The sequence below is a fragment of the Sinohyriopsis cumingii genome, chromosome 2, assembly GCF_028554795.1.
Source record: "Sinohyriopsis cumingii isolate HCF-2022 chromosome 2, ASM2855479v2, whole genome shotgun sequence".
Lineage (NCBI taxonomy): Eukaryota > Metazoa > Mollusca > Bivalvia > Unionida > Unionidae > Sinohyriopsis > Sinohyriopsis cumingii.
Window position 1 is genome coordinate 77856328 of NC_142962.1, and position 17000 is coordinate 77873327.

Here is a 17000-nt window from a genome sequence, read left to right on the forward strand (position 1 = left end):
GTAGAGGTGTTTGCCAGTTATTCAGAATTTACAACTTGAGTGTGTGACTGCTCTGGTGGCCTAGTGGTTAGTCTGCCTCAGTTTCAGGAGGTCGTGGGTTCGAACCCTGGCTGAGTCATACCAAAGACTTATAAAAATGGCACCAAAAGCTGCCTTGCTAGGTGCTCAACATTAAGAGGTTAGTGTTGGGACTGGTCGGCCTGGTGTTAGGATAATGTGACTGGGTGGGACATCATACTACATGTCTGTGGCCTGATGCTCCAGTGCTAGACATCTCTATAAACTCCTATTCTGCAGACATCATAGCTTTATGACTGGAAAATTGTTAAAGCTACATTAAAAATCCAAATCACACCCACCCTCCTGAGTGTGCAGAAATTGTGAAATTGTTAAAAGTCTCATTAGTTGTGAGACCGTCTTCAGCAGATTGTGAACAAGAATTGTCTCATAAACAGTATCACAAGTAGAAGGGACCATCCATTTAATTTTTCTGTAGGGAGTGGGTGTATCAAAATAATAGGAAATATATGGTCTTGTCCTGGAAGGTTTTAGAAGACACTTACCCTTGGCCTTTAATGTATGAAAAGAAGTTTTTAATGAGCATGGCACTCTTAACATAGTATTTTACAGCTTTGCTGATCCATTAAGCATGGAGGGCATTGATAGAGCAATTGGAAAATGGTTGATATCTGAGGCCCTATCAGGGCCATAGAGTGCGATCAAAAGGCCCTGTGGTAAGAAACACCTGGGCCTCGCCTAGTTCTTGTTCAAAATTTTTCTTTTATAAAATTAAAGAGTGTTCTCCGCCCAGGCCTCCTTACGCGCCCAGGCCTCAGAGATATAGCCCCGTTACCATTACGCTCCCTCTTGTTGGCCCTGGGCCCTGGAGGAAAACATTACGTTAGTATTTTAAGAGCCAAAAAATGATATGAGTCAATTTTATATGATTTTGCTTATTTCTTTTCGTATTTAAGTACAGCAATGTCTAAGTTGTATCAAAAAAATAATAGTAAAATCAGTTGGTCCAATGTGAACACATGGAATTGGAGTCAGGGCTAAAGGAATAGCAGTCAGGCCAGGTTAGTATTTTTTTAAAAGTTATTTGTCCTGGCCAATCTCTGATAAAGAAATCTCTTTGAGCAGTTTGTATATAAGTGATATAATGTGATTCATTCATTTACCATACTTACAGCTATAAATGGCTTATATATCACTTGTAAGTGAAATGTAGGTGAAACATGGCTTAAAAACGTTTTTCACCTGTGTTGTGCTTATACTTGCATGTACTGACTTTTGACTTGATACATATAAAATTTATAAGTAATCTATGAAGGAAATAACCAGTGAGATTCGAAGTAAGTGAATTATCAACTGTTATTTTCAGATTGTTAGTAGCACCTGTACATGTCTGCCAGAAGGTGGAGCGTATACTATTATCACATCTTACTATCAATCTGTACATAATGTTCTGTGTTACCTTTATTGTTTCTGTAAAGTAACTTATGTTTTACATCATCTGCCTTTACTAAACTTTGATGATGGCTTGCACTTAAGAGTAATGTAGAACCAGATCACTGTGACTGAAAGAATAAAAACTGTTTCTGTACAATAACATTACTTGTACATCACAGACTTGGTCCATACTTTGTGGATGGCTTGCATTTTGATAAGGAAGAAGCCTATTTATTTTGGGATCACTGTCAATAAAAATGGTAAATTTAAATTAATATATTCAATTCTTCACTATATACCATCACCTGAGTTTGTGTGTGGTTTTCACTTTGCATTTGAAAGAAGCCTGTTGATTTGTCGGTTAAAGGGTCAATGGTCCAGGTCACTTTGAGTGAATGAAGAAAAAATTATATTGTAAAATTACTTATAGCACCAGACCATGTAGCTGTATAATTTTTGTATTTGGGCCATGCCCAAGGATGTTGTAATGGGGTCATTGTACTGTTAGTGTTGCAATTAATGGTGTTAATATTGCAAGCAAAACTGCACACAATAGAGTACATTTTTTATGAAACCGCATTATATTGGTTATAATAAGAATTAGAATTCTTAGTAAAATACACAAGCATAAATTTCAACAAAGAAAAATTGACAAAATACAGGATCCATGACCAGACTAATTTGTATCACATTGTTTATAGTAGGGGTTCCATTACCGGATATTGTATTGGGAACCATGTTATAGTGGGGGAGCCATGATCAGATCACTGTTATATCAGGAACCATGTTATAGTGGGGGAGCCATGACCAGACCACTGTTATATTAGGAACCATGTTATAGTGGGGGAGCCATTACCAGACCACTTATATCAAGAACCATGTTATAGTGGGGGAGCCATGACCAGACCACTGTTATATCAGGAACCATGTTATAGTGGGGGAGCCATGACCAGACCACTGTTATATCAGGAACCATGTTATAGTGGGGGAGCCATTATCAGACCACTGTTATATCAGGAACCATGTTATAGTGGGGGAGCCAATACCAGACCACTATTATATCAGGAATCATGTTATAGTAGGGGAACCATGACCAGACCAATGTTATATCAGGAATCATGTTATAATTTGGGAGCCATTACCAGACCACTCTTTTATCAGGAATCATGTTATAGTGGGGGAGCCATAACCAGACCAATGTTATATCAGGAGTCATGTTGTGGTGGGGTGACCATGACCAGACCAATGTTATACCAGGAACCATTTTATAGTGGAGTGCATTATAGGAACCATTGTGATTGTCAGACTTATCCATTACCATAGAAACAATTATTATGAGTCAATCAGAAAGTGTCATTCCTATTAATATGTAAAAGCTCAACTCTATCAGAAAACCAAATTTAATCAGATTGGTTTCAAAGTTTCAGAGACTTGGTTTAGGGGTTTTCTTGTGTTTCTTGGCACAGTAACACTTTAAAGGTAAGTAGAGTACCAGTAAATATTTTACACAAGAACACACTGCACTCATAGACCAAGAGTGATTATGGTTATTCCTGACTTACATGAAAGATGCATTCCTAAGAGTGGTCACACGTTATTTCAAAATTTACTGTCATCAGATTTCATTTAACAATATATAATTCATTTAACTTTAACACCATTCGTTTCAGCCATTTTTGGGTTTTTGACAAATAATTTCATCATTCTCTAGTCTTCACTAAAAAAATTAATATTAAAAAAGTTATATGAAATTACATTTTTGCGAAATTTGCACATGTCAAAATTAAATAAGTCAGTGGATACTTGAATCTTTGTTGTTTCCAGGTAGACAGTATCCTGTAATGACATGAACATGATCTTTACTTGAATTTCTAGTACTTTAAGCTGTTTTTGTTTTATTCAGCTACAGAGAGTGATGAATCATCTGGTGAAAATGGGTCAGACCAGGTAAAATGGTCATGCATGATACGACCTTCATTAATCAAGGATCTCAAAAACATCCTCTCTGAGTACCCTGATGATGGACAGATTATTAAAGTAAGATTTACTAACCTAGAATGCATGAATGAATTAATCTTTTTATTAGTATGTGCTTGCTTGTAAGTCAATTCCGACTGCAAACTACACTAACCCAGACATGTGATCACATAATGTGTCAGCAGATCTGGATCTATGCAGTTTGTTAGCAGTAATCATGAGAAACAAGAACAGAGACCCTGTTTTTCTGTCACATAATACAATAGCAGAGCAGGGTAAGTGTTTTTCCAGTTGGAGTTATAAGCAGTTATATACAGTAACCATGAGCTAGTTTTGCCATGGCATAATACCGTGTCTACAATTTTCACATGAAATGACGAGTAGTGGGGTATATGCATATTTTATGCAAATTATTTGCAAATGACAAAAGAATTTTTGTTAATGCAACCAAAAGATTCAAAGCAACTTGATTTTAAGTATTCAGTTTGATGTTGTCAGATTATATTGTTACTGTCATAAACATGGTCGATGTTTTATGTTGGTGTATTTGATCAGTATAAACTATGTCATCAGTTTAATGTTGTCACATTATATTGCTACTGTCATAAACATGATCGATGTTTTATGTTGGTGTATTTGATCAGTATAAACTATGTCATCAGTTTAATGTTGCAGATTATATTGTTACTGTCATAAGCATGGTCGATATTTTATGCTGGTGTATTTGATCATCAGTTTATGTTCCAAAACGTTTGTAATAATACTTGATCACTGTGTGAAAAGAAGCCATCCATTAATGACGTCACACACTTTTGGCAGATTTTTTACCATGCCCCATTCCCCCATCACTACATTTCATTACAAAACAAAAGCCCTTCATATATGATGTCACAAAGGTTTGACACCCCCCACAATAAGAAGTTTACAAAATAAAATTGGTTTGAAATCCTTTTGTTTAAAAAGAGATGCATCACTGCATTTTGAATTGCTTAGTTCTTTAAAAAATATCTTGATAAATTCTGGTTGTCTTCTGAAACCAGTACTAAGGAGAGAAAATATGGATAGGAAGAAGGAATAAAGTTTTTGACATCTCATCTCATGAATTTATTTCTCAGTGTTTTCCTCCAACTGTGATACTGCAAAAAAAACATGTTTATATTTTCTCTTGTAGATGACACTAGTTTTCTTGTAATGTCAGTTTTCAGAACCTCCTTTCCTGAATCATCACACAAGTTGGACCCCCTCCCCCAATTTGGTGCATGACGTCATATATGGACAGCCCTAAACTCAGTGAGACCATTTAGTTAATCATGTATTGAGTTTGCTTTGATCATGAAGCAGTTGCATGTATTCAGGACATGCCCGCATCCATTCAGATGATCTTATGATCATTTGAAAATGATTTGTATTATTATAAATTCATCAGGGCTGTTCTATTTAAAAATACAGGAAGGCAGCTTGAAAAAATATAAACCATGGTACTCTGGTGAATCAACTGATTTTTTACAGAATTCTAAATTGAATCCATTGGTAACCTCTGTGAAATTAAGGTGTTTTCGCTTGGTCCTATGCCAATTTTACAGGAATAGTCCTCAGCATCAACATTAGTTTTATCCGCAGCCAGTTCATAATAGTTTCAGTACTAGATGGTTATATCCATGTTTTTTCTCTCAGTAGATCGTAAGATAATATGACTGTTCTCTGTGTTAATCTAGCACAGCACAGTCATATTGTCAGATTTGTTGTTGTTCCTGTTGTATCAGATTATTTCGGTTCGTTTATATTCCTCAGCAATGACTTGGTAATGGACTGGATGTACCATTACCTGCCTAGAATGGGATCATCAGGTGATTTATGCTTATGCCGTATTTAACAAAGAATAGTGGCATGGGATGATTTCGATGTAGTGTTTGGTAAAATAGGTGTTAAACTACAAGAAACAACTTGGCAAGATCCATGGAGGTAGAAATAACTATCACAAATTGTCTGATAGCCTAGATAGAGGAGATGAAATAGCTTCATGAAAAGGAAATCAGCATGGCTTCCTTGATGTCCACTTGGAGGAGTTTGGTAAATTATGATGTACACTGCATATATTCTGTCAGATTTTTAAAAAAAACTGCAGATTTACACCAAATTTCTTTTGCTGCATTAAGATTGTAATGCCTAGATGGAGTTTAAGGGTAGAAAAATATTATGTTGACGAAATTCATTAAGGTAATTCATTCAGTGGGATCATTCTTTACATTGCTTCTTGCAAGGACTTTATTGTTGTCAGTAAAAGTTTCAGAATGAATTGGAATCCATTTCTCCTGAGGCAGGGCTATTCTTGGCTAGGATAGTTCTTCCTCCAGTACTCGGCACCGGACAGCTTTCTCATGAGAGATGTTGACTACCATAACCCCCATGAACTCCTTAGTAATCATGGTTTCTTAGCTCATCCACTGCTCATCCACTGTCAGACCCTAGAACGGTTCTTAGCCTTTTTGGGCGGCAGCTCAGATTAGGTTTGTGGTGTTGGCCTCACAACAATATCACCTTCCATTTATCAAATGCTAAAAGACCACTTGAGTAGAAAATTTCAGATTATTATTATTAAGGTTGATCTTGGCAACCCCCCTGAAAACAGCATTATCACTCATGGGTTAAAAATCACTGCTCAAGAGCAACATTTAACGACAGCTGATCTGCCTCTGAATATGGCTTCTGTGAATACCATTATATATACAACTTGAGAAGGGTCCAGAATTCCAAGCAAAGATAAATATATATATCTGGTATGTTATATATATTGGTGGCATCATAGGAGATCACCCTCAGAGTCTGACAAATTTCAGGCAAGAGAAATATCCTGTTGGACAGACTATTCAGATAGGAATGGTCTCTGCACCAGCCGATGCCAGAGAAACATTTTCAGCAGTAGGAGGAGCCAGATGTAGACTTGTTTGCAATGCAGATGAAAAACAAGCTACCACTTTATGTCTGTCCATTTACACACCAAACTGGCATGGATGATGGATGCCTTCAATCTGAAGTGGCACCAATTGTATGCTTATGCCATCCCACTTTACAGAAGAATCCATCAGGTTTTTCTTCAAGCCAGGATGTATACATAATATTTTATCCTAATAGCTTCCCTGTGGCCCCAGTATTCATGATTCAATGATTTCCTTGACCTTTCCATGGAGTTACCACTGAAGTACATTGCAGCACAGAGAGTCATACAATTGCAGATATTCTTCTTTTTCCTTTGAAGAAATGTATTGTTAAGTCTCCACATTAAGATCTATAGGTAGCCCTGTCCACCCCTTAAGTTTTCTGTGGGCTCCACCATTGAGTAAGATCTTATCTTTCAGAACTGTTCAAATACTGAGTTGCAGGGACCTGCCTTGCATTTGTTCTTTGGTTGTTATCTAAATCACCATAAGAACCTATTAGTGAGGCTACTGTACTCTAATTACTGTCCTCCCTCTCAATTTAGCATTGGTAAGGAGGAGTTAAGTTCATATTTTATTGGTTGGAAAGGGTTGCTTATGGTTCAATAGCATCAACAATATGAAGATAGGCTTTCTTTGCTGAGACAGTGGCTTATGTTTTCATTTATATGGATTAATCAAAACAGTAGAAATTATTGCAGCCATCTCTTTCTCATTCTGACATTTTGGCAGTGATCATGTCAATGTAGATTACTCTATTGTAAGAGTTGATCAGTCTGTCACTGAGAGATATATTTATTTCATGAGACTGAAACTCCATGAGGTTAGGACTATTGCACCATCAAAGGTCTTTAATAATCATTCTTCTCTGGATGATGTCATGAAAGTTGCCTTCTGGTTGTCTCGACCCACTTTTTCTTCATTCTACCTCTGTTCATTGGTTGCACCAGAGTAAAGATATGTATGCATTGGTCAGCCCAGCGAGTCTACAGAAAAGCATCCTAATAATAGCAGATGGTCAAATAAATAGACAACTTGTCTTGGGACTATCCAGCTCCCACTGATCTGAAAAAGTCAGCAATTCAGTAATGGCAGGTAAGGTATTGCTGCTTTTGTGGATAAAACTAACTAAAATTATGTCATACTTACCTGCTGTTATTCTCTTAATTTCCCTTCACCCCACCTTACTCAGTGTCTTCTCAGTCTTGATCCAAGTCAAAGAAGGACAATATTCTGAATGAATGAAATAGCTAAGGCACTAGACTGGATTATGATGTAAAATTTGATGAGTTTGCTTGCAAGAAACTGTATTTATTATGTGAGGCCCAACTCACAATTTGGGTCTTTTGACCTTAAATTCTTTTTGGATTTTCCTCAATGCAAGTGTTATCACTTGCATGGAAACCAGTTTGTTTCTGGAAAGCTGGACATAATAAGGTCATTGTTGCTACCTCCCTTGTCTTTTCAGTAAGTGGGATAAAAGAGAGTTTTTGTTTATTTAACTTGAAAAACCAGTGTTAGCAGTCTTGAGTACCCACTTTTAAAAGAAAAATAAAGAAAGATCTAAGAGGAAACTATATTATATGACTGCATGTCCAGATGTGTATCATTAGTAAAATATAGTTTTATCTCAAAAACAAGACACAATCATTTATTTTATTTTTTGTTTCCAGGAACTTTTGCAGAATGCTGAAGATGCTGGGGCAACAATGGTTAAAATGCTTCTTTCTGGAAAATACTGCAATCAGAAGCTCAGTCCTCAGAGACCTTACAAGAAATTTTTCAAGGTGTGTATTGATGGATGGATACACTCCCAGCTGTGTGAATGCGATATCACATTGTACATCAGAATGGGTGCCCTCCACCTGTATGAATGGGATATCACATTGCACATCAGAATGGATGCCCTCCACCTGTGTGAATGGGATATGACACTGTACATCAGAATGGGTGCCCTCCACCTGTGTGACTGGGATATCACATTGTACATCAGAATGGATGCCCTCCACCTGTGTGAATGGGATATCACATTGTACATCAGAATGGGTGTCCTCCACCTGTATGAATGGGATATCACACTGTGCATCAGAATGGGTGCCCTCCACCTGTATGAATGATATTACAGTGTTCATCAGAATGTATGCCAACCACCTGTATGAATGGGATATGACACTGTACATCAGAATGGGTGCCCTCCACCTTTATGAATGGGATATCACATTGTACATCAGAATGATTGCTGTCTACCATTATGAATGGGATATGACACTGTATATCAGAATGGGTGCTCTCCACCTGTATGAATGATATTACAATGTACATCAGAATGGGTACCCTCAACCTGTAGGAATGATATTACACTGTACATCAGAATGGGTGCCCTCCACCTGTATGAAAGATATTACAATGTACATCGGAATGGGTACCCTCAACCTGTATGATATTACACTGTACATCAGAATGGGTGCCCTCCACCTGTATGAATGGGATATCACATTGTACATCAGAATGATTGCCCTCTAGCTGTGTGAATGGGATATGACATTGTACATCACAATGATTGCCCTCCACCTGTATGAATGGGATATGACACTGTACATCAGAATGGGTGCCCTCCACCTTTATGAATGGGATATCACATTGTACATCAGAATGATTGCTGTCTACCATTATGAATGGGATATGACACTGTATATCAGAATGGGTGCCCTCCACCTGTGTGAATGATATTACAATGTACATCAGAATGGGTACCCTCAACCTGTAGGAATGATATTACACTGTACATCAGAATGGGTGCCCTCCACCTGTATGAATGATATTACAATGTACATCAGAATGGGTACCCTCAACCTGTATGATATTACACTGTACATCAGAATGGGTGCCCTCCACCTGTATGAATGGGATATCACATTGTACATCAGAATGATTGCCCTCTAGCTGTGTGAATGGGATATGACATTGTACATCACAATGATTGCCCTCCACCTGTATGAATGGGATATGACACTGTACATCAGAATGGGTGCCCTCCACCTTTATGAATGGGATATCACATTGTACATCAGAATGATTGCTGTCTACCATTATGAATGGGATATGACACTGTATATCAGAATGGGTGCCCTCCACCTGTATGAATGATATTACAATGTACATCAGAATGGGTACCCTCAACCTGTAGGAATGATATTACACTGTACATCAGAATGGGTGCCCTCCACCTGTATGAATGATATTACAATGTACATCGGAATGGGTACCCTCAACCTGTATGATATTACACTGTACATCAGAATGGGTGCCCTCCACCTGTATGAATGGGATATCACATTGTACATCAGAATGATTGCCCTCTAGCTGTGTGAATGGGATATGACATTGTACATCACAATGATTGCCCTCCACCTGTATGAATGGGATATCACACTGTACATCAGAATGATTACATCAGAATGATTGCCGTCTACATGTGTGAATGGGATATCACACGGTATATCAGAATGGGTGCCCTCCACCTGTATGAATGATATTACAATGTACATGAGAATGGGTACCCTCCAACTGTATGAATGATATTACACTGTACATCAGAATGGGTGCCCTCCATCTGTATGAATTGGATATCACATTGTACATCAGAATGATTGCCCTCTACCTGTGTGAATGGGATATCACACTGTACATCAGAATGATTGCCCTCTACCTGTGTGAATGGGATATCACACTGTACATCAGAATGATTGCCCTCTACCTGTATGAATGCGATATGACACTGTACATCAGAATGGGTGACCTCCACCTGTATGAATGGGATATGGCACTGTACATCAGAATGGGTGCCCTCCACCTCTATGAATGGGATATCACATTGTACATCAGAATGGGTGCCCTCCACCTGTATGAATGGGATACGACACTGTACATCATAATGATTGCCTTCTACCTGTATGAATGGGATATGACACTGCACATCAGATTGGGTGCACTCCACCTATATGAATGGGATATCACATTTTACATAACAATGATTGCCCTCTACCTGTATGAATGGGATATGTCACTGTACATCAGAATGGGTGACCTCCACCTGTATGAATGGGATATGGCACTGTACATCAGAATGGGTGCCCTCCACCTCTATGAATGGGATATCACACTGTGCATCATAATGGGTGCCCTCCACCTGTATGAATGGGATATCACACTGTACATCAGAATGACTGCCCTCTACCTGTATGAATGGGATATGACACTGTACATCAGAATGGGTGCCTTCCACCTGTATGAATGGGATATCACTGTACATCAGAATGGGTGCCCTCCACCTGTATGAATGGGATATGACACTGTACATCGTAATGATTGCCTTCTACCTGTATGAATGGGATATGACACTGCACATCAGATTGGGTGCCATCCACCTGTATGAATGGGATATCACACTGTACATCACAATGGGTGCCATCCACCTGTATGAATGTGATATGACACTGTACATCAGAATGGGTGGCCTCCACCTGTATGAATGATATTACACTGTACATCAGAATGGGTGCCCTCCACCTGTATGAATGGGATATTAGAATGTAAGATTTAGTGTGCTTGTGGTGTGATCTGTCATGTATCATCAAATCACAATTCCTATTTAAATCTTCTCAAAATTAGGTCAACAGAATTTGTCAGAAAGGATTCTGGCATGAAGTTTATTCAATTTTGTTCCATCTGTCAAATATTGTAATTAAGAATAGAAAAGCATTGGAAAAAATTTAGCTGAAAGCAATTTAGCATGGAGGCCTTTCAAATTTGTCCAAAAGGTTCCAATCTTCCATCACTAATCCATTTCTAGTAAAACTAAAACCATTATAATGGTTCCCATAAATTTGGATCTGGAACCAAACAGAAAGCTTCTGCAAACCTTTTTGCAAGCTTGTGCTTGTTACTAACTTGTGAAAAGCTTGTGCAGCTTTCTTGCAACTTGCTTGTGGGCTTTCACAAATGCAAATTTTGACCACATGCTGAATCAGAAAAAATTACATATTATTGTATGAAAATATAAAGTTAATCAACACAAAGTTTGTGAACAAAATCAGACACAAAATAACAGAGTGTCATTAGTTTAAAAGTATTCTAAAATGTAAAAGCAAAGGTATAAAAGTGCAGTACATGATATTAACTGGACTTTAATGCCCTGAGACCTGTAGTAAATCTGTTGTTTATCATTTCATTGAAATTTGCTTCAGTAAACCAGGACTCAGCTAATTCCTTTTTAAAGGTTTTCAGAACAAATTCTTTTATAGTTTTGATCACAATGACAGTTTAAAATGTAGTCAGTTCTATGGGCATTCCTTGCCCCTTTCTCATTTGATCTTGCCAGGATTTCTTTACTAAAGAAGCAGTCAAGCAGGACAATTCTATGTTTTCTGGGCTGCCTCATTGCTGTATAAATTGCCTGAGACAGTTGACCCTGGGTTAAATGCACGTCATATTCTGGCACAATATCACTTTCTTCACACCAGAATTTTGAATAAATAATAAAATTACAAGTTATACATGAACTGAAATAATAATCTCTAAGTGTCAAAACTTATGTTTAAGTTCCAGCACTGAGGACATTCTACAGGTTACAGAGTTATTACATGACTACACAAACACTTATGACTAAATGATTACCAACTTTGTATATTTATCTATGGTTGTTGTTATCTCTAATCACCATGATCAGATTTCAGTATAAGAGCAGTGACCAAGAATGATGTCATGAAATATGGACTATAGATATGAATGCAGAGGGTTTCAATATGATTTCTGATTTAATAGCTGCTGCATACTGTGTTTTCATCATATAATGAAAACAAAATATGTTTCCTAGAGCTAGGTTTTACATGACCAAAAACAATGCAGTTATCATGTACAATATTTTTTTCTAAAGATTTCCTGGTGTAAAATAGATACTATAGGTATCATTGCAAAAAAATGGGGAAAAAATTAACTTAAGTAAATACAGTTAATTGATCATCAGTTTGAATCAAGGTCATCAAAGATTACTAAGTGAACCAGCAAATAGAAAATCAATTTTACATCTAAATAACTAGCAAGCAGCTTCAAGAAATTCAACTTTCTGGGTATAGCATCAAAATCTGAAAAATAGAGCTGTTTTGTAACAGTGGTGTCTTTTAAATATGGAGATCCGAATATTAATGCAACTTTTTAATCATTTAATGAGTATTTCTGGATGTGCCAATTATGAGAGGATCTCCCCCAGATTCTGCCCTGAAAAGATCCATTTATGAATGAGCCAATGATGGAGAAATTGAAAAGTTGTTATTGAATTTTAAATTTTGAAATATTACATGGTTTTGTTCATTTAACCATCTTAGGCTTATGTATATATTATTTCTGTAGTAAATTCACCCTTGGTGAGATTTTATATGAAATAGCACGTCAAAACTTCCAACTGAAAAAGCTGTTTACTTTTTTTAAGTGATTTATCTCCATTTACAGTTGTAATTTAAGTTGTCTCCCTTTGCCATCTTAGTCAAAAGTTCTCTCCAGCATTAAAATGACTACCTGATAATTTTAAAATGAAAAAGGCTAAAGTGTGCACAAATGTGTTGATTTTCATTAAAAAAAGGCGTACATCAAAATAGTGTTCACTGCTTGAGGGCGGCTGAATAGTTTGATCTGAGAAAATGATATCCACCTCAGTGGCAATAATTAACTAATATTTTGGAGTAACCTATAGTTATAGGGTAATTGTAGCTATAAATACAAACGTTAAAAGTCATTCACCAATTAGTTTTCAGATCATAGAAAACATCTGGATTTTCTTTAGAGCCAGGATTTTTATTTTTGTTTACCAGAATTGTTTTTGTTTTTTTAATGGGATATAAGGAATATAATGGGTTCTTTTTGTTTATAAATCCGAGCATTAATATTTTTTCTCTAGCTTTTTTGAGGACAGAGAAGTTTTGCTGAAAATTCCCAGACCCCTGTCAGCCTATGAAATTAAATGGTCAGTCCTTAATGTGTCATAAATGTGTTTCAAATTATACACATATATAATCTAAAACTCCATATATTTCTCTTAAAAGAAAATACTCATCTTTGAGTAAATTGCACAAGTTTGTGAAATTCCACTATCTGTGAGAAAGCTAAACAAACACAGTCCAAAGAAAATGGGAACATGATAACACGCATACACATAATATGCAAACATGACAAACAATAAAATTGCATCATTAACTGTAGGCACAACAATAAACAATACTGATTTGCAAAATGATTGACTCAATGACTTATGTGGCACAAGATTTTAAGGTCATCTTATTTATTGTATTGAATTTGTAGGGGCAAACTTTGCAGTAGCAATCTAAAGTGCCTGCCTAAGAGCAGTCCTATAGATCAGAAAAATGATTGGATGTAATTGTCAAGATCATAACATGGTCAGCATAGGCTAAAGATAGATTTTGTGGATTAACACACAAAGAAATTAATCTTGAACAAAAGAGGGTATTAGACAAAGATAGAAAAATCATGTGACAAAAGTTTTGTCAGCATAATTAAATTGCAATACTGTACAATTAGCAACATAGGAATAAATCATTACAAAACTTTAACATGTCATCACGTAAATGAAGAAATAATACTTTAGAAGGAAAAGTAAAAGTTATTTGACAATAGGAAGAGTTCACTTGCTGAAGAATGTTACGTTGGGAAGACTCAAATAAACAAATACGGAGAATATTCTGTAGCAGTGGAAAAATGGATTAAATACAAAGAGAATTATTTCTTACTATGAAACATTGTATGTACCAAAATTTAAATAGCACTTTTGAATGGCTTTATAATGCACATGCCAACAATACCACACTCACATTTCACGCATACGCATAAGAACTATTAATTACTGTTACCTTGAAATATGTATGCTTTTAAGAACATTTTAATAATTAATGCTACTTTTAATTGAAGATATTAACTGCTTCAAGTTTTATGTAGATTTCTCACTATATACACATACATATATATACACATCTCACAAATATAGCCCCCTCTCTGGAGAGGCCACTTGTCTTATACAGCCACTTTCTGGGTGTAGAAGAGGTGACTGTATAGGAGGGAGATGACTGTATATATTGTACTTTTGATGCATGTATCAATTCTGTAATGGAAATACAATCTTAAAAGTGACAGCTCACTGATAAAAGCCTTTGTTATTTATCTATTTCTTAGATCTAGAGCCCCAAGCCAGTAACACTTTTAAGATGTTGGAAGCATATAATTATCTATAAAATGAGTAATTATAAAGTAAAAATATCTTGTAATCAGGCTGTCAAATATTTACTAAAATCAAGTAAATTCTTTTATTGTTCAAGTAGATCATCTTTATTAAGTAAAACAAGTAAATAATTCATGCTTGAAAAATAAGTAATTTGTTTACTTAGTAATTTGTTTTTGTTTTGAGATTGGTAATATGTGTCATCATTTCTGATGGAAAAGCCTGTACCTTACTTACTTAGTCTGTATGCTTACTGTAGAAGTGATTGAACAACTGAATTGGTGCTGTACAAGTTGTTGATGATACAAAAAGTGTAAAATAATATTACACAAATAAACAAAAAATTTGTATTTTTTGTGTTCTGAAACTGTACAATATACCCAACACATGATTATCCAAACTCAGCTGTATGATATCAAGTAATTTTATTGGCAATCAAATTTGTACAATAACTGAAATGCATTGGGGGGAGGGTATGTATTGCTAATATGAAAGTAATCAACCATATTATAACCAAATGCAAAATAAAAACATACTAAAGTCTAACATTTTTTACTTTTTTGTTCACTTGAAATTGTTTTTTGTTAAAGTTACAACCCTGCTTTCTGAATGTTTTGTTAAGATCATAGTTAAGATCATAGTTGCAATATTTCTGAACAGAAACATTAAGGCAAAGGTTAACATTAATATTTTGAAAGAATGGGGGTTAATTTTGGTGTTGTGTTGTAGTGATACTTTAAATCTTAAAATTATTTTAAAAAATTTTTACAAATTCTTGTCTGTATGAATTTAACATCTGCAAACTACCTTGTTCATTTTCTTGAAGTAATACAATCAAGATGCTTTTATGTTTTGTATATAAATATATTTATGTAAACATGCTTTCTATAAATCTTTAATGAAACTAATATTGTGAGCAAAAAAGTATATTTTTGCTGGGTTTTTTGTCAGATTGCAAAGGTAGAATAAGACTTGAAAAAGGCTGAGAGGGTTCAATGTCCCTTGATGTACCTCATATTGTATGACAAATAACTTAATTGTTTAGTAGCACTGCAGTGGAAAACAAACTTATTCTCTCTAAAGATTAAGTTAAATTCAAGTATTCAAAGCAGATTCAAGTTGTCAAGATTGTCCATCTCTTCCCTTAAAGGTCATTGATAAAGATTGTGGGGTGCACAAGATGTGAAGCTGATAACCCTCTGAAAAAGGCAGTGTCTTGCACCTTCTAAGATATTGGGAGAGGGGAACATGGCAGGAGAAGTTCTGATTCCTTATGGTTGACTGCCTCCCTTTCTTTAGGACAGGGGAGTGTCCATACACTTACTGCTCTGGCCTTTCTGGTCATCCCATCATGTGAAGGAGGTGCAAAAGGAAGTTTCTGAAGGGGATTTCATGGAAGCTTATCTTAAAATATTTAGGTGGGGAACCTATAAACTTCACAGGCTAGTGGTGTTTCCTAGCTGGGCCTGTAACCCAAGCCAGAAACCTGTGTTGTTGATCCCTAAGATCTTGGGAGGTCACTGTTGGAATCATATCACCAAATAAGACCTCCATGCCCTGAACAGCTGCTCTTAGCATGTTCTTGTGGTGCTCCAGCAATACTTTAGAAGTGTCCAATGCAGCATCTGTATAGAAACAGAGAAGTTCTGCTAATAGAGCCATTGACATCAAGAGTGAATGCCTTGCTGTATTGGCGACAGTTTCCAAAAGTCTCTGCAAGGTGGCCAGTGACATCTTCATTTTTTAGTTCATTGAAGGTTAATTTGCAAAGAGATCTGGATGCAATGCAGACTGTTAATGAGTGTGCACTTGCCTTCAGTTTCATGGCTTTGAGAGAAGTAACTGGAATATGAACCCAGGTCCCAACTGAAATTCCAAACTGGGAATCTCCTGAATCCATGGCTGCATGTTTCAAAGGCAACATCAGAGAGTGCACTCTGTCGCTGGAGGTGGAAACCAATAACATAGGGGGTAACTGACCAGCCTCTCAGATGCCTGGCCTAATGTGTAGCAATGCAGGTTCTTTCTGTCTAACTGCTCTTACATTTAGCTTTTTGTTTGATGCCTGCTGTTTTCATAGTGCTAATTTCAGTTGGTGACTTTTCTAAGCACTTAAAGTTAGTACATCGCACAGTTTATTCATAAAATTGTATATCGAATAGCTGATCATGGTCACATAAAAGCATTTTGATGAATAAAGTTACTTGTTACATGAAATATTCATATTAATTGCATCCATGTTAGGTTTTCTATATTTAGCTTTGTTCGTCTAGCATTGTTCAACTGGTTGTTCATGTAACTTCAAGAAATATGTCATATGAGGGTCTGGTTAAAAAAAAAAAACAACACTG

General features: G+C 36.3%; 1 protein-coding gene across 1 annotated transcript in view; it reads left to right on the top strand.

The window, feature by feature from the left end:
• LOC149805234 (sacsin-like) overlaps positions 1 to 17000 on the top strand; it is a 75635-nt gene that overhangs the window by 13814 nt on the left and 44821 nt on the right. Inside the window, exons 5-6 of the mRNA XM_089933761.1 lie at positions 3356 to 3489; positions 8039 to 8152. Of these exons, the coding sequence (XP_089789887.1) occupies positions 3356 to 3489; positions 8039 to 8152 (248 nt within the window). The remainder of the gene's footprint in view (positions 1 to 3355; positions 3490 to 8038; positions 8153 to 17000) is intronic.